Source organism: Pyrgilauda ruficollis, unplaced genomic scaffold, assembly GCF_017590135.1.
Source record: "Pyrgilauda ruficollis isolate IOZ18807 unplaced genomic scaffold, ASM1759013v1 scaffold2, whole genome shotgun sequence".
Classification (NCBI taxonomy): domain Eukaryota; kingdom Metazoa; phylum Chordata; class Aves; order Passeriformes; family Passeridae; genus Pyrgilauda; species Pyrgilauda ruficollis.
In genome coordinates, this window is record NW_024519206.1 from 8,279,547 (window position 1) to 8,298,353 (window position 18,807).

The 18,807-nt window shown below is 40.9% G+C and overlaps 1 protein-coding gene across 1 annotated transcript in view; it reads left to right on the top strand.

The window, feature by feature from the left end:
* Positions 1 to 6,972: 6,972 nt before the first annotated feature.
* Positions 6,973 to 18,807, top strand: part of AHR (aryl hydrocarbon receptor) — a 61,711-nt gene continuing 49,876 nt past the window's right edge. Inside the window, exons 1-2 of the mRNA XM_041466394.1 lie at positions 6,973 to 7,088; positions 14,755 to 14,942. Of these exons, the coding sequence (XP_041322328.1) occupies positions 7,033 to 7,088; positions 14,755 to 14,942 (244 nt within the window). The 5' untranslated portion in view covers positions 6,973 to 7,032. The remainder of the gene's footprint in view (positions 7,089 to 14,754; positions 14,943 to 18,807) is intronic.

An 18,807-nucleotide genomic window follows, 5' to 3' on the forward strand; every position in this document is an offset into this window, starting at 1 on the left:
CAGAAGGCAGTAAATGATGGGGAGGACAATTAACTATTAAGGATGACACAGATTCAGCTCACTATGGTTTAGAGAACTATGGACTCAAGAAATGGCTGCATTTTGTATCATGTCAATGAAAATAATTTGAATGAAACTAACAGAAGCCACAGTTTTATTCTCTGCTTTTTTTCCTGAGCAGGTATTAAAATCACTGTGTTTGGCCTTTCTTGTTTGTTTGCTCTTGTCTATTATTAATTAGACATTATGTTTGTGGAAATAGCTGTGTAATTATACAGATCTCATACTAGTTAAAGCCTTGGTCTTTGGCATTTAGATATCTGTGTATCTATTCACTATTTTTGTTATATTCTTCTCTTTATATGACCACTAGATTTGACAGGAAGTCCCCTAGAACGAGAAATAATACAACTGCCATTGATACAATGCCTGTAGCTCATCTTTGTCATGGTAAGGTTTTATAAGGTTAAATTAAAATGCATGGCACCTAAATTTATTTATTAAAATTAGCTCAAGTTTCTTTTCACAGATATAAAACTCTGGCATGGAAACAGCATTGTCATGTCTAATTTAGATAATTTTTTTACTCATTAGTCTTACTTTGTATGTAACCTTTTCTCTTAATGAGAGCAGAAAGAGAATTTGCAGCCTACTGAGTCAGCCATCATAATTGTAAGCTTGTTTCAGGACCTCTCAAACCACAGGTTTTGTTAAAATTATAAGCCAATTTAGCAACAAAGGCCTGTTAATGAAAAGAGTGCAGTAGTGTTTGTAAAGCAGAAGTAAATGATCAGCCCTTCATGTATTTGTTGTGTGTGTAAGAGAACAGAAGGGCTCAGTGCAACAATATTGTATTTGTGGTGCAGCTGGATCATATGCTGCCCACATTTGCTGATTGTCATGGTGATTTATTGTTGTGACCAAAACTTTCCTGCTTCTGCATCCTAGTGATTGTAGGCTATTTGGAACATCTACGACCAAAAGCGTCGCAAATGTTTTCTGAGGCTAAATCTGTATTAGTAAATTTAACAAGTGTTGTGGAACTTCCAGGATGTTAAAACAATCACTGGTAGATTTAAATTGTTAGAATCATTCTTTAGACAGCTTCAACATGTTCCCACATGATTCCCAGGGGCAGTTCACAGGCTAGCACAGGCAGTTTGCAGTTTGCATGCAATCACCTTAATTTGGAAACTAAGAAAATATAACAGTCTGGATCTGATTCCTTTTGTGCCAGTGAGCCTCAGTGGCAGGGAAGATCCTGGGAACATAATGTATTTGCTGATCCTGGTGTTTTGACTGCAGAAAGCATCATACAATATATGGAAAACCAGTATTTTTCTCTTACTGAGTTTGTAGTTGCAGACCTAACTTGTCAGTCATACTGGTGTCTAACCCCTGGTGTCTTGGTTAAGAGGTTCTCTTGGGTCATCCTGACTTGCCATTGGGAAAAGATGACTTATTATCACTGATTGCTTTATGTCTTCCAGTACTTGATTGGGAGCGGATTATGTTGGATGAAAATGAGTGGGCCCTTTACTTTTCAGGACAAAAAAAAAGGTCCTTGGGCATAATAATGGAAGACTATTTTAGCTATAATATAAAATTTACTTTCAATGCTTGTGGGAAAAAGAGGATTGGTGAATGTTTCAGGCAGGCAACTTTCATTTAAGTTGCTTGGTCTATCTCTATAGCTCTTCAGAACCTCTTGGTTTCAGATCAAAAAAGAGCCATCTTGAACAAAGAGGCAGTTTCTGTATAAATTTGTTCTCTTCTACTTGTTTCTACATACGAGAAAAAAACCTGAGAATACTAAGCAATGTTCTGATTTTATACTTATTTTATAATAATATTGTTCCTTTATCCCTGTACTAAGAGTGTAATATGCTTTTTTGTTTTACATACCATAGGATCTGAGCAGAATCATGATACTGCCTTAAAGATGATCCTTACTAATTTCCCAAACTTCTTCCAAGCTGAAAAATCTTGAACGTAATCTTTAAATGTGTTTTTCATCTACTCAATAATTTTGGGGTGCTCTGATGGAACAATTAAGATTATAGGTTACATTGGATTAGTGCAAGTCAATGAATTTAAAATAACTAAAACACCATTATTAACCAAGACCTATCAGCAGGAACCTCTATGTGAGGATTATATTCTATATTTCATATTTTTAATCCTTTATATGGCACTTCAACTTCTGGAAATGCTCCCCAAGTTAAATATCCAATAGAAACTGGATGTGATTTTAAACACTAATGCATCAGAAGCACCTGCAAGGGTAGTGGGAGTGGGAAGGCAGGTGTCTGGACGGGAACAAAGAATATGTGGTGTTTCTGTCTTATATTGACAAAAATATAAATAGCAGAGTGGGGGAGGGGGAAGTTTATTATCAATCCAATTTTCTCATTAAAACTGTAGACAGTTCAATTAGTACTTGCAAATGAGGCTTTTGTAATATCAGTCCCAATACTGACTTTCTTTGTTATCTGTATAATTACTTGTGTTTAAGTTTTAACAAGTGGGGTAGAATCTCCTCCAACCATCCTTGTTTCTCTCAGTGATGTGTTTGTATGACCCTTCCAGTCACCAAAGAATCCAAATACAGGCAATTCACTAACTCTCATTCAACTTGCACAGATGATTACTTCCCTGAAATGAGTAGGATGAGACCCATCTTTGTATTCCTTGTTAGCAGAACACAGAAAATAACAGCTAAATCAGTGACAGTTCTGTATAGCCATAAAACCTGAGATCCATAAATCACAATTTTAAATTCCAATCTTCTTTGCATGTCTCCAGGGAAGGAGAAAAGAAATCACAGATATTCAGACTAGATTTCTTCTCTGTTATTTGCACTGCAAACAGCTAGAACAAGTCAGCACACAGAACTAAGCTGACGGAAGTAAAATTTGGCCACGGACAGAAAGAGTAGGGTAAAAGCTAGAAATGAGTCAGAGATGACCCTAAGATAACAAGCAGTGTTTATAGTTCTTATAAATTCCTCCCAAATGACAAGAGTTTTGTTGGTCTCATAGTGACCCTGTGAATCTCCAGCTCACTCAGGAATTTCTGTCTGTTTAGTAAAAAGTCCTCTCTTCCAAATAGCCCTTACACTATGAAATGAGTGAGGGGCCAGGAGACAGAGCTTAGGAGGGAACTGTTCAGGGCAGGAGATGCAGAAATGGGGCAGAATGTGGAATTGCGTGGAACAAAACTATAGAGCTTATTTTGGAGCTAGGGCAACAGGTGTGACTGCTGACAAGTGAGTGCTCTGGAAGTTTCAGAGGAGAATAACTACAAGGCATACTGGATATGGGACCTCACAGACACTGGGGATGGGAAAAGGCACAGTTCGCTACATGCATAAACCTATTTCTCTTAAAAATCTCATCATTGATTGGCATTACAGGTCATATCTATAAGGGAAAAAATGCTAGCTTTGAGTATGGGGAGAAAAATGACCGCTAGTAGTTTGAGAGAATTTATTCCAGGAAGAAGTGTTCTTTGGTTTAGAACTAGTAAAACATCCAGGTAGTAGCCTAAAGATAAAACGAGAGAGTACTATATGCATTAATGTGATCTCCATAGGAACTAAACCTTTTTTAATTGTCCACATGACATTAACCACAGTCATCCTTTGCAAGACCAAACCTGCTGTTAAACATGACAAAATACAAGTTCAAAAAGAAAAATAATAAAAAGTCCAACAAAAATAATACACTATAAAGGAGGTTCTAAGACTGCTGAATCACAGTTGCATAGTTTTTCTTGTTTTACACTCAATATGAGGCAACACCTCTATCCAAATTATCAAATAGAAAATACTGAGACAGTGCATTAAGCAAAGAGACATTAAGAACATCAGATGAGAACTGATTTGCAAAAGTTGTGGGTAATTTTTAGAATTTTTCAGTTAACTGCCTAAAAGGCCCCAGTGACATATAAGGACATTCTCCATGCATTCTGTAATTCTCTGTGTGCTGAACATATGAAATCTCATATTTGCTGTTAAACAGGTGTCTCCCCCATTGGAGAGGATTTGTAACAAGGGGCAGTGGATTGGACTGCAAATGTACAGAAGATGCAACTTCTGCCTAGCAGCATGAATTTACCTTGCTCTCTATTTCCAAATTAGGGACCTAACTGTAACCACGGTACCTCACTACGCAATTCCCATGGCCTCAGAAGGGAATTGGAGATAAAGTCCATCACGGGAGGCTACTTCCTTCTTCTTGTAATGCCCAGTAGATTTGGAGGTAGCACATGAGACAGCTAAGTATGGGCGTCTCTCTGCTGCCTACGTAGCACAAGAGATCAAGAAAGCATTGTGATCTTGAGGCCAGTGGAGAATAAAAAATCTTTGTTCCATCTCAAAGTGAATAAATAAAAGACTGGAAGCAATTAAAGTAAAAATTAGAAGAAGAGGAGCCATGAACAATCACTGTAACCTTTCAACACAAAGATAATGTAAGTAAAGAGAAGAACGAAAGCAGAGCAGCAATTTATGTTGTATGGAGTGATCACAGCCCACTTGTGTTGACAGAGAAAGAAACCAGTGAATAGGAAGAGGCTCAGGCTGAAAAGAGCACTGAAAGGGACTGGGAAGTTTGGGCTGGAAGAAACTGAGTGCTTCCATAGATGGATATGTTTGGAATGAAGAAAGTGCATGAATTTCCAGTTTCAGCTCTAAAATCAAAAGAAGAAAGGGGCTGGAGAAGGGAAGAAAGTAAGACACATACAGTATTACTCACTTGTTTTTTCTAGGATGCTGGCATGATCTTGTGAAGAGAGATGAGAGTGAAGAGGAAAGGGACAGAGGAAAGAAGCTACCACAAAGTTGGTGTCCTCTGCAAAAATGTTAGGTCAGAAAGTTGGCCGGAGTGTGACTGCAAGGCATTGACCTCATAAGGCATAAGATCCTCTGACTGTATTTTCTCAAATGTTGTATTCTGAAGACTTATTTTTTCAAAGCGTAATTTGACAAATCCCTGGCATCTGACAAGCCCACTAGCATCGCTAAGGTTTAGTCAAATTAATTTTATCTGCCTATTGTGACTTCAGCGTACTTTGCCCCTGGCACAGGATGGCAGGGAAATAAACCCGAGCAATTAAGCTGATAACCAAGTGCGCCCAGTGCGCGCCGCCAGCGCCCGCGGAGGGACCCGGCCCGGCCCGGCCCGGCGGGACCCCGCGGCACCGAAAGGACCGCCCCGGGGAAGCCGCCGGGCCGCGGGGCGGGCGCCGCGCTCAGCCCCGGGTTATTGCCCTACGATAACACCGGGAGCACCGCTATCCCCTCCGCGGCAGAGCGGAGCAGAAACACCGTGTCAGCGGCGGAGGAAGGGACGAGCCCCCCGCCGGGGGTGCGATGCCGACAGCCGGCCGGCCCCTGCGGACGGGCAGCCAGAGCAGCACCACGGACACTGCCTCGGCCTCCCGCCAGCGGGAGCGGCGGCTGCGGGGGGACCGCACCGAGCCTGCGGCTGCGCTGCGGCGGCGGGGCAGGGCCGTCCCCGAGGGCCGCGGGTGCCTCGGAAAGGGAGAAAAGGGTGCTCTTCCCGACTCTCGTCTTAGCCGTGACCGCGAACAACCTGTGTTTACACAGGGCGACTCCTGGGCTCTCAAGTTTAGCGCTGAGACAAAATTTATTGCGGTTATTCCAGGGGAAGGAAGAGCTCTGATGCTTGCGGCAGCGGCGAAAGGGACCGGAGGGAGAGAACGGGGGGAGGAAGCGACGGCGGGCCAGAGCGGCACCGGAGTCTCCTTGGACGGTTTTACTCGTCGGCAATTTGGCAGCAACTTTCCCATGCAGCTCCTTTCATTTGAAACTAATGTTTAGCCGAAAATATCAGCGTAATGTCTCAGAGATTCGTCACCTAATGGGACATGAGCTGCGTCCTCTGTCACTGAGACCCGCCGGTCCTCTCGGCGCTCGGCGAGCGACAGCCTTGCCCCCAGTGATTCCCGTTCTGTCCCCAGGTGTCCTGCTGTCCTTGTCCTCGGTGGAGCCGGGTGCCTTTCCGCTTCTCCCCCAATAAGCCCCTATTTTGGGCGGTCGCCTGTTATTCTGGGCTTCTCTGCTGGGGCGACCTGCGGCTCTGACGGTGTCAGTCCGGCGCAGGCGGGAAGAGGAGGGGAACGGGGGAGGTGGAGTGACAGACACGGACCTCACGGTGCCACTGAGATGGTGTCATTTGTCTTTCAGTCTTAACGCTGTGAATTTTTTTCCCCTCCCTACTATTATTTTCTGTTATCGGGGCTACATGAGCGCTCGGAGCTGACCTTCCTTCTCAGTGGCCGCGGGAGCCCCGCTCGCATCGCTCCCCGGCCAGCAGAGGCTGGGGGCTTTTCCTTCTCCCCATCCCCGAGCCCATCCCGGAGCGCTCCCGTCGCCGCGCCGGACCTCCCTCTCCTCGCGTGACCTTCCCAACATGGCGGCGCGGCCGCCCCTGCTCCCTCCGCCCGCCGCCGCCGTGAGGGGCCTCCCCGGCGAGGGGGCGGTGGCGGCTGTCAGCCGGGCGGGGCGGGACCCGGCCGGGAGCGGGCGCGGGGCCGGGCCGGGCGGTGCGGGGCGGTCCCGGCGCCGCGCACTCTGACAGGCGCTCGGCCAGCAGACGGCGGCCGCGCCGGGGTGCAGAGCCCGCCGCGCACCCTCCCTCCGCCGCAGAGGAGCCGACAGGGAGACGGCGTCGCCTCGGCGGGGAGACGCGGCGCGAGCGGCGCTGGAAAGCCCCGACCGCCCCCATACCTGTGCCCTCCGGGGGCGGCGAGTGGGTGTAGCCACCGCCGATCACCTGGGAACCCGCCCCGCAGCGCCTCCGCCTCCCGTCCTCGCCCGCCCGGGGAAGGCGCCACCGCCACAGCGAGACAGCGAGCGAGCTCCGGGCGGCCGCGGGCAGCAGGACCGGGGCCCGCGGGCTGAGCGAGGCGAGGGCTGCGGCGCTGGTGGGGCTCGCCCGCTCCCGGCAGCCGGGGCGAGGCGGGCAGGAGGGGCGGCGGCCCCCGGCCGGCAGCGCCCGCGGCAGGATGAACCCCAATGTCACCTACGCCAGTCGCAAGCGGCGGAAACCTGTGCAGAAAATGTAAGCGGCCCCGCGGGCGGGCGAGGGGCGAGGCGAGCAGGGGAGAGCGAGCGCCGGGCTTCCCGGGGGCGCGCCGTCCTGCCCCGCTCCGCGCCGCGGGGGCCCGGCGGGGGCGGTGCGGTGCAGGGGCGCCGGGAGTGCTGCTGCTTCGGGGTGCCGGCCGGACTCTTACTGCTTTTAGGGTTTTTCCCCCCACCCCGAAAAAAAAAAGAAGAAGGGAGTGTCGGGGCACGGAGGGTCGGGGCGGTGGAAGGAGGGAGCGGTGCCGGCAGCGCGGCGCAGCCGGCTGACCTAGATTGGGAGGCATCTGAGGTGACGGCTCCGCGCGGTGGCTGCGCTCGCCCCGCCGGGGTGGGTGCCGTGGGCGGGGGCCGCGCTCCCGCCGCGCTCCCGCACCGCGCGGCCGCCGGCCCGCTCAGGTGTCTCTGCGGGGAACGCGGGGTTGGAGTCGGGAAAGGCTTGGCCGGTTCCAATCCATTTAGGGCCTGCCTTGGAGGGCTGAACCCCCGGGCTTGAACCCTCCTCTTGAATCTCCCGGCACCGCATGAGATGCGTTTATCTCAAGTAAAAGAAACCCAAGTGCTGTAGACCAGTCGGAAGGGAGGGGGGGGGAAATAAAGCCTGACTAAATAGTGGCTTTTTGTTTATTAATTTATATTTTTAAAACTGTGGGAACAGTTTAGTGCCGGAGTAATTTTGTTTGCTGCACCTGCTTTAGGTTTGCATCCTAGGTTTTATATGCTTCACTAAAATGTTGCTCTCACGAGAGGGGAATTTTTAGGCTAGAAGAGATGCTTAACTTGCACTTTCAACTGAAAGTCAAGAATGTCTAGGTCATAAAAAGTAGCAAAGGTAAACTACCGAGTTGCAAGAAAAATAAGCAAAGCTCAAAAAACCCAAGTGCATTTCTGTGGTCTACTTCCGTAGATGTAAAATAACTACAAGGGCCACAAAAGTATAGATGAAGAGGATGGAAAATATTTGATGAAATAGTATTGTGAATTATATGTTTTTAGATTCACAGCAGACAACTCAGTCTCGGGGTGAAGGGAATTAGCTTGACTGCTTGTTTCTTTATGGTTGGAGTTGTTAGAATGAATGCATGTACATAGCTTGGGGTTTTACCCCACAAATTAGGAAAAAAAGTCTAGAAGTGTATATACATGTGTGTATATATGTATATATAATTCTCCCTGTTAGAAAATGCATTAATTATGAAAAGAACAGTGCCTGCTTTTTTGACCATTCATTTCCAAATAAAAAATGTAGTGGTACCTAATTAAATTCACACTGTAGATTTGGACTTTTGAGAATGAAATCAGCGTTTGTTCATGAGGAAATGAAATGTACTGGTGGCATTTGTAGCCTACTAATATCTAGAGGCAAGTGGTTCTGATTGTGAAAGGTGAGGTGTTCTGCCTTGCTGGTAAGATGTCTAGGTTATTATTAAATTTTGGTTAGTCTTGGATAGAGGACGTGAAACCTTTTTGTTTTACCTGACTGTAGTGTCTATGTAAGTAATCCTTTTCCCTATATCTTCTTATTATGTAAGTTGGCTGAACTGCTTTGATTAGTTGAACTTGAAGCTTTATTACTAATGGGAACTATTTATCTATTGGCCTTAGGATCAGAGGGAGAAGTTTCTTCTCAAAGTAAACGCATTCATATTGAAACAGTTTGTTCACCTGTAATTGAAATGGAGGCTAATTATTAACCCATCTTGCTTGGATTACTGGAAATTATTTTTATGTAAGACATTTATCTTGCTTTTAACACATTTATCATGTTCCTGTGGGTTTTTTTTCTTCTCAAAATACCTTATGCTCTTTGGTTGCTGCTTCTGTTGGGCAAGCCTTGGAGAACATTCCTAGTGGCTCAGAGGGCTCTGATTTCTCAAATAACTGCATACAGACCATACCTTTAGGCCAAAAAAAGGTGAAAAAGTCAATAAACCTTTTTTAAATGGTTGCAGGAAAGAGGAAAGATGTACTTGGTGCTGGCTAATAAAAGTTTGACACTACTGTCATTTTCATCTGTTTGAGTTAAGTTTTTCCTCCCCTCAGTAGAATTCAGTTATTCAGGGAAAAAAAAAAAAAGGAAAGAATAAGAGAACAGAAAAAGGTAGAGGTGATACTGAGACTAGTATCTTTTGTAGAAGAGATGATATCTGTTGGTAGTTCTAATGTTTTATTTGACATATATGTACCTGTTAATGGAGCATAATAATTAGTAAGATGTGTAACAGCTTATAGAAATGGAAGAAGGTCTAAGTATAATGCCATAGTTGCCATGGGAAAAAAATTAAGCAGAAGAAATACTTATTGTTTCAGGTACAAATAACTCATGAAAGCCATGGTCATAACTCTATAACAATTTAAGAAACTTTCTCCTTACAACTCCCAGTTTTTACTATGTGCCCTGTAGAGAGCTGAATTTGAGAGGGAATCACAGGCTGTTGTCTGTGCTGAGTTGAAATGTGCTTCTTTGATTCAGTTGGGAATTACAGTATTGCAGCTGGAAAAGAAACACAGTTGTGGGGGAACACTATAGGCAGTTGTTCCTGCAATTCATCTTGCTATCTATTCCTGTAAGGGGCGAGAAGAAAAAGATGCTATACACATGCACTGCAATTGCTTGTAATATGCTACAGAAATCACTTTCTCATTACCTTGGACTCTTTAAATTTCCTCCCTCTTTAAGGTTTAAACCCTGTGAGTCCCCCTGGTGGCAGCAGGGCTGGGGGAGGTTTCACTCCCACTGAGGCTTAGGGAGCAATGCGTGGCCCCTGCTTTCTGTTTTGGTCTTTTTTTCCAAGTGTTGAACTTCTTTTGTCTACTGATTATTAAGTGAACTAATATAGTAGCATTGTAGTTGGAGGGAGAAAATGCAAGTTTTATGGAAGTGGGGTCTACTGCAGACAGATTCTAACATGAGATGAAAGGTATCATATAAGTACAGCTCCAACTTGCAGTTTTTATGTCATTCTGACTACTAGCTCTGATTTGGTTTATTTTTCTTTTTTTCAGTGTTTGGATAAGAATTGTTTTGTATAACTGGATAAATGTAATAGACAAGGAATGGGGTGGGGAGTTCTAAATGTTTCATGCTATGCAGAGGCAAAAAGCATAATGATTTGTTTATCTAGTAGACCAAATTAAAAAAAAATATATGTTATGGTTTTCTTCTTTGTTATCTTAAATGTATTTGTGACATTAAGTACTCCAGAGTTTTGACGGATTGATCTTTAATAATGAGTAGTCCTAGTAGTGTTAGAAAGCAGAGCACGCATTTTAATTTAAAAAATTGGAACTATTTATGTGTTCATTCAAGGCAAACAAACAAAAAGTGCCAGAATAAGCTTTCAAAAAGGAAGTTAATCAGAAAAGAAAAATAATCATTGAAATATTTCTTTGTGTAAAGAATTATCTGCTACAAAGCAGTCTGCACCTCTTATTTGAGATGGAGGTAGTAAGACTGTTGTCTTACATGGAATAAACTTCTTATATATAAATTTGTCATTCTAGAGGTAACTGTATGTTTCAGGTAGTAAAATCACTGTTTTAAGTGACTTTACTGTTAAAAGTCACTTGTTTTAAGTTTTGTGGGTTTTTTGATTGGCTGGTTTTGGTTCATGTTTCTTGCAAAAGAATACATTTTAGAAAGAGAATCTGCATCAAAGGGAGGTATACATATATAAGTAACATGGTCAGTAGGCAGCAATATAATATTTTCTTTCTTTTTTTCCAATAAATGCTGCCTTGTTGTCTTAGAAAGCTGTGAAATATATTAAAACTGAGTGTCAAACCTTGATCCTTGATTGATATTCTGGATGTTTCAATCACTCTGGTTGAATCCTTAATGCACCGAACCAACCTGAACTAACTATTTGCTACTGGATGACAAATAGTAGTCCAGCATCAGATGAATTGCATGCCACTGATTGAGTTTTTTTTAATAAAACAACTTTATCCCTTCAGCAGTTTGAATCTTGACTGGTTTCAGTCTCTGTTGAAAGAGCCACTGGAAAGGGTCTCTACCCTTTTAAGATTGGCTGACAATAACTTTAAGAGGTTGACAGTCTGTAATTCTTATCTGTTGTTTCCAAAGAAATCATCAGCTGAATTTTCAGTAACTGTAAATTCAGTGTGGGAAACAAGAGCAAATGCTTAGAAGTATTTTTTAGTTGCTAAAGTAAGTAAAGATATATTTTTTAGGATTCTATTACTTGCTTAGTGTCATAACTGATTTTATGTACCTGGCCTCCACTGAGTGAAATCCTGTGTATAGGAAAAAAACATGTTATTGCATGTACTATTAAATATGAGATTAAAAATATTCAAAGCTGAGAAGATGAAATCTACTAGTTAGGTGTCTTGTATGTTTTTCCTTATATCCCTCTTTCCTAAGCTGATGAACTAATAATTAGGGTTTTTTAACAAATTGTTTTTTTTATAATGTGTCTCTCTCTGTAGTGTTCTTTTTGCACATTCATTTATTCTCTGATTTCATTTCACACTTGTGTCTTGTTATTAAGGTGTCATGCTTTTCAGTGCTTGGCTGTTGGGTTTTGTACTTTTTTTCCTCTAGTGTCTTATGTTGTTTTGAACAAAATAAACTTGTTCTCTCTTTGTATTTTCTCAGAAACTACTAAAATTTCCCTTTAAAATAATACAAATGAGCATGTAAATATTGAAACTTAATTTGGCCTTTTGATAATCATGAAGACTCAGGTAGTTGTGCAGTTTTTAAACATGTAGGGTTAATGTCTATGAAGGTGCATGTGAAGGAGCATGTGTAGTGAAAACTTCTGATTAAGTATGCTGTAGCAGACCTGTGAAAACAGCAGTCACCTGGTGTTGTGGTGAGAAATCCTTAAAAATTGTTAAATCAAAAAATTAAGTGTTCTTGCTTGTCTTGCAGCTCTTGAGTGAGAAGGATTGTAGATAAGTCCAGAGGCACTGAGTGTACAGAGACCTCTGGCCTTTGGTTAGAGAATTCAGATTTCCTATGAAAGGTAGAAGATTAAGAATGGAAAGATCAGCTTAAATACATTCCTTCTTTTAGTCTTTTTCTTTTTTTTTTTTTCTTTTAAATATAGCACATGCATGGATTTAATCTTGACATAGCACTAAATTTGCCTGGAAGACAATTTTCTGCATTGAATCTGGGCTGTCTTTAGCATCGAGGGCTTATATAAATGGATGGAAAATGGTTAAGTTGCTGCTTATGCTCCTGGCATTTCTGCCCTCATTCCCTTCATCACTGAAGGATCCATTTTTATATAATTAATTTTAGTTGGGTGACAAAGGGGAAAATTAGGGATAATTGGTGTTTGATTTGGGGGAGAGAAAATGGCAACACTTATGATGCAAACACTGGTAACTTAGTATTCAGAAATGCTTTTAGCTAGATAAAAGTGAGAGAAATCTTTAGAAAGTAAATGTAAAGTAGAAAAACAATCACATCTGACAATCTGATCAGATAAATGCAAGTTGAATATAGTTTTTAGCTGCTTGGTCAATTTACAAGTTTAAAGCAAAGCAGGGGACAGTTGTTACGATAGAAAAGCCTGTTACTTAGTGCTGATATATTTTGTAAATTTTGCATGTCTTAAATGGTTTCTGTGAGGTCCTCTGCTTTTCAGAAGCAGACCACTTTGATTTGATAGTAGTTAGCTGTTCACTTGTTGTTATTCAACTGTTGCATGCTTAATATTTGAAATTCATTGTTTTGTTTCTACGTTTAGAAACAGTCTAATACATAAAAATATTTAAGAAATACATTTTAATGTTTCTACTGATGTTTGATGATTTTTAACTTTACTTTTTTAGGGCTGTATGTAAGTTTTGCTAATTATATGGCTTGTACAAATTAATTTTCTACCAGCATAAGAGAATATGAAGAAAACCTTGCTAAATTATTTAGTGTTCACTTGGGAATATGGTGAACTGCTGGTGTCAAAGTCATGATTTGTGACCGAAGCACCCATCTAACCAAGTAGTTAGTCATCCATTGACATTGATGATGAGCCTATGGTTTTCTTAAAGAGAGAGAATTTTCCTAATTCTTGATTCAACTGTTTTGCCCACATTTCAAATATTTTTAGGCTAAAGCACTACTAATTTACAATATTTACTCTGCAGCAGTTTAACTTTATCCATCTGGGAAGTAATTTCTGCTGATGCATTATATTTCTGCCTGTTATCAACATTTTGCATTATGGTGTCTTCACATTTCCAGGCTCCACATAAGGCTCCTTTAATGTGGAAAAGGGCAGTTGTAGTGCTGGGGAGCAGGCGCCCAGGCTTAAGTGCAAGTTTTTGACAATTGAATAAACAATGGCTGTAAAAAGAAGGGCTTGGTTTTTAACTAACAAGAGGTGTAATTGAAACATAAAGTAAAAACAAGCTAAAAATAGGAGTGTCCACTCTATCAGTACTCATTTGACTGAAAATAGAAGATGAAATTACTTTTCTCTATGGTTTACTTCAAGCAGTGGCAAAAATAACTATTGGAGCTTTTGCAATTGCTCATCATGTAATTGATGTAAGGATGACAGTTGGGAGCAGATTAAATGAAATACTGAAGAAATTAGCTGCTGAATGTCTTTGTGCTCAGTATTTTTGAGTGATGCATCTTGCAGAACCAACATTTCTGTGAGAGCAGCACAAATTGATAACTGCTGTAGATCTCACGTAGAACTGCAGTACTGGAAAAGTGACAATGACTCACTCTTTAATTAGAAGACTGTTTAATAAAGAACATAAAATGTACTATGGCTTAGACAGATAAATTATTTGGTTTCAGTATTGGCTTGTAATGACTAGTTGTAATTTAAATGAGTAGGGGTTTAAACCTTTTCCCAGACTTCTGTGTATGTGGGAAGGGGTGAGTATCCAAGTATCTGGAATTGGAGCTCAGGGTGGATATGAATGGAAAATAGCAAGTTTACAAAAACTTCATTATGTAATTCATAACACAGAGATTTTTAAATTGTTCTTTGTACTGTACAAAGGCATGCTTTTACTGTGCTGTACTCAAATGAAGTGCCTTCAACTGTAAGATGACTTAAGGGATGAGCTCACAGTGTTTCCTACAAAAATTTTACATGTTGGCTGAGCTATATCTCATGGTTTTTAGTACAGTTTTGGATGCCTAGGAAGTTACTAAAACTTTTGTTATATTCAATTAATACCAGCCTGTTCCAAACTGGTAAAAATTAAGGACACCCGTGAGAAATTGTTATTGAAGTGCAAAAGTGTACCATCAAATTTATTTGTACACAAATATTACTGAAAGTTATCCATCTATTTGGAATACTAACATTTGGAACTCAAGTGATGTTTGACTGAAAACATAGGAAGATTTTTATAAAAACTGCTGAATCTCAAAGGTTTTGAATGTTCATTCAAAAGTTCAAGTAGACATTGTAGCTCAGATTGCTTCATTTAACAGTGTGTGTGTTGGAGGGGATATTAGGCCATTTTAGGTTGGTTTTTTTTTTGGGTTTTTTTTGTTTGTTTGTTTTTCCAATGGGAAACAAAGTCACTTGCGAAAACATTTTGGTTGTTGGTTTGAGACAATATGTAACATTAGGCACAGCAAATATTTGCCTTCATTTTGGAAAGGAGCTGGCATTTACATTGTGTTTGTTTTTCTGCCGCAGTGTAAAGCCGTCCCCGGCTGAAGGAGTCAAATCCAATCCCTCCAAGAGACACAGGGACCGCCTGAACGCGGAGCTGGACCGCCTGGCGAGCCTGCTGCCTTTCCCTCAGGATGTGATCGCCAAGTTGGATAAGCTGTCTGTGCTTAGGCTTAGCGTCAGTTACCTGAGAGCAAAAAGTTTTTTTGACGGTAAGCGCTGGGAATTTATTTTGGATTGAACTGGTCATAAAATTCAGTTTACACTGTATGTTGATTTCAGCCGTTTAAGCGCTTAAAACTGTTAAATTTATCTGCATTTTAATGGATCCTCCAGTTGCATGAACATATACAATGTGACTGTGTAAAGTAAGCTTTCCGCTTTCTTGAAACCAAATGTAACTACTTATATTTCACTTAGGTCACCAGTCATTCAAAGCTTTGCATTTGGAAGTAATATTGCCCTTAATGAGTCCTCCAATCCTTTTCATCAGACTGTCAAAGATACCCAAGAGATTTCTCTTTTCCCCCTCTGAAAATTGCCTTAGTAAAACTATTACTGTTTCAAAAATGTTATAGGACTTCCCATCCAGCTGTATTTTGCTTAATGATTCATCAACAATGACTTTGCTTTGATATAAAGTAATTGATAATGTCCCTTCCTACAGTTTATTGCAAAGGTGACTTGTAAAGAACAGAGACAAAATCTTTCCTATGTCCAAACCCTGATTAATGCAGGACATGAGGCATTAAAGCGACAGCTCAGGTTCTCCAGTTATGTGGGCAGGTGTGCACTGACCCCAGTCCTGGCCAGGGTAGTACAGCAGCACTGAGAGTAGCCATGGGGTCAGAAGTGTGTGTCCTTGGTCACCTCCGAGCTGGCCATGGAGTCCTGTCCCTCTCTGTCCTTCACTGCCTGAGCTGCTCTGTAGGGTGGGATGCACTGCTTGGCTTCATGCCAGTTTCTTCAAAAGCAGGAGTAGTCTGATCCTATTCATTGCAGGAATAAAGCAAGGAGCTTGTATTTAAATAATTGTCCTTTTGTTTTATCAGTCACTGAGATTTTACAGTTATTCTATTGAAGATGAAATTGTATTGATCAGCTGTAGCTAAAGAATCTTGATTGCAATGAAGTTGGTATTAAATTTCAGGTTGTTTTTAAACTTTCTTAGATTAAAATAACTTCTGTCCTCATCAGTTTAAGGTTGTCTCAGCCTTCAAAACATGGATGAAAGGATTCAAGAAACCTGTCTAAAATAGTTCCACATTTTCCTGAAGGAATACAGAATGTTTGTTTTCATTTATTGTGTCAACTGGCTTCAGTTTATTAGTGCTTATGAATTTATATTATGTTTTATTGTTTAAAGAATATATCCAAGTGTCTTGATTTCTGTGCTTGCTCAGGACAATTCTTAGTTTTAAGTCTAAGCTCTAAGGCTAGAGCTGGCCAAATATTTCTAGTGGTGCTTTTTTCAAATGCAAATATTTTCTCTCATCAAATGAGAATTCTCGTGGCACCTCAGTTTCATGAAAATCTTTGCAAGAGGTTATCTCAGGTAGGCTGCTGTAAAAGAAGTTATTTTACTTGTCTGTTGTCTTGGTAAACTGAAGTTCTCCTGTCAGTGAAATGTGTTTTGTTTTGGTTGCTTTAATGATGTTTTCTGAAATATTGATTGCAAGTTTTTGTCTTACTTGGGATGGAGTGATAACAGTAAATTATAATTTCTCATCCCAATTTCTTGTGCAATGGAACTGCTTGATTTTTATTCTTCCTGCCTCTTCCCCCCTACTTTGTACTTGAAGGTCCTTGAATAACATTTAAGGCTATGATTTCTCTACAGGGAATAAAAGAATTGATACCTTCAGTAGAAGCTGTCTTAAAGGATTTTATTAGCAGAAAAAGTCTTTTTGCTACTTCTTTTCAGATCTTTGTGTTGTAGGGCTACAAATCAGGTTAGTATCAGTCTCCATCTAAAGGTATTTAAAGACTAACATCGATGACTTCAGTGAAGATAAACAAAAGTAATCAATTTCTGACTGACAGAAAGAAGAGTGAAAATTAGATCTTTATACTATTTTAGTTGCCTTAAATAACATGGAATCTAATTCAGTAAAATTCACCTTCCAAAAAAAAAAAAATTAGTACTTTGAAGAACAGAATTAGGAAAAAAAAAAAAGCCCTATGTTTGATTTTCGTGCTCTGTCTGTGCAGTGCTTCTCAGAATGGCTTTTTTGAAAGAGTGTTTTTTGTAGTTGGATATATTTCTACAGGAAAACCCTGTAGAATAAATCTGACAAATGCAAGAGGGAGCACTGATTGTCACCTTGAGTGCCCAGGCTGAGCCAAGGCTCCACTTTATTAACGCAGCATGCTGAAGTAAAGGGAAACGCTAAATGAATAACAGGATGCAAATGGGGGGTGTGTAAATTCCTGCGGAAAGTAAAATATAAACGTGTAATCATATGATCTTGCTTGAAAGGAAACCCAAGTTTTTGCTGTAACAATAGATATTTTTTTCAAAGAAAACACTTGCATTTTTCCAAGTTTAAATAATCTAGAGTGAATGTCTGTTTTCTGAAGGCGGAAGTCTGTGGGGAGAAAAAGAACTGTTTCGTGAAAGACATCTCAAAGGGTTACATCAATTTGAATAAATGTGCCTCACTTAAATGTCTACAGGGTTTTCTTGTGTTACTTAAAAGCTAAATGTGTGTGTGTGTATACATTATATATATGCATAAAATAAAAGAACACATTCACTTGACCCTAGTTATTAAGATGGTAGAGTGGTACAGAATGTTTCTGGAGCTAGAGACAGGTGAGTTTTTCTATAGTGCCTACTGAAATATGGTGGACCTCTGCATGCTTGCTGTATTTCAGGTTGTAGGAAATAGATGTAGCACTTTACTATTCCACAACCTCAAAATATCTTCGTGTTGGTGATTGTATTCTGTCAAGCAGTGGCTTTTGATTGTTGTCTTTTGTTAATGAAGTTATTGTGCTGCTAAGTGGCTCTTTACATACACTATAGTTTAGTGTGATCAAGCTAGTTTCAAGTCCACATGATGTTAACAGGCTTTCTGTATGCCCATGTCAGGCACTCTGGTATGCTTTTATATGTGCAGATTTGACCTTGACTCAAGAAGGAAATTGTAGTAGTGGATTAAAATAGTGACTCTCAAGTCTGTTTCTTTATTAAGTCTTGTGCGGCAAGTCAAAGCTAAAAAGTGGTTTAGGGTGGTGTCACTTCTCAGCTGTGCACTTCTACCTGCTGTACTAAAGTGGATTAGTAGTCCTCAAAGTCAAGCAGGTTAGCTTAAATCACTGCTGGAGTGTTTATTTTGTGCATGTAAGATACTTTCTGAAAGTGGCTTAAGGCAAGCTTTTTATATATAAGAGACTGGGATGAATCAGACAGGTGTCTGCTGACAATCACTAAAGACTTTGTGTGTTGTCCTGGTATTACTTCAGTTCATTTTGCTGTTAAGTGCCCATGCATGTGTGCATTCAGCAGTGAAAAATATAAAGTAGAATGTGGGACAACAGCTCTTTGTGTAGATGCAGGTTAGTGCGAGCTCAGCATCTGGAGCACAACTGGACAGTCATTTAGGCATAGCCTGTGTTCCCCATGCATACTAAAGGAAAAAGCCCTTTTGCCTTTAGCTTTGGTCATTGGTTATATGATTAATTGATAATCACTTAAGTACTTTACTGTGGTAAAGAAAAGCATTCATAGTTGTTCTTGGGATTTTGGTGAAACAGATTAAAGGGTTAAAAGTAGAGTTTTTATGACTGATCACTTTTGTAATGTTAGGGGTATGATTTTTCTTTTTAAAGGTGTACTGAGAATAAAGGAGAGGCTTGCAGAATCTAAAATGAAGTAGCTGTGCTATGTGTGTGTATCAATACGTTAGAAACAAAAATCAACATGTTGCTTATTAATTGTCCTTTCATCCATTTCGCTAAGAATTCCTGTGGTTTAAAGTATTTGGGTTTTTTTTCCCTTCTTGCTTATTGGGCAGTATTTTGCATTTAAAGAAGAAAGTTTCTGCTCAAAATTAGTTTAGAATTGGTTTCTTA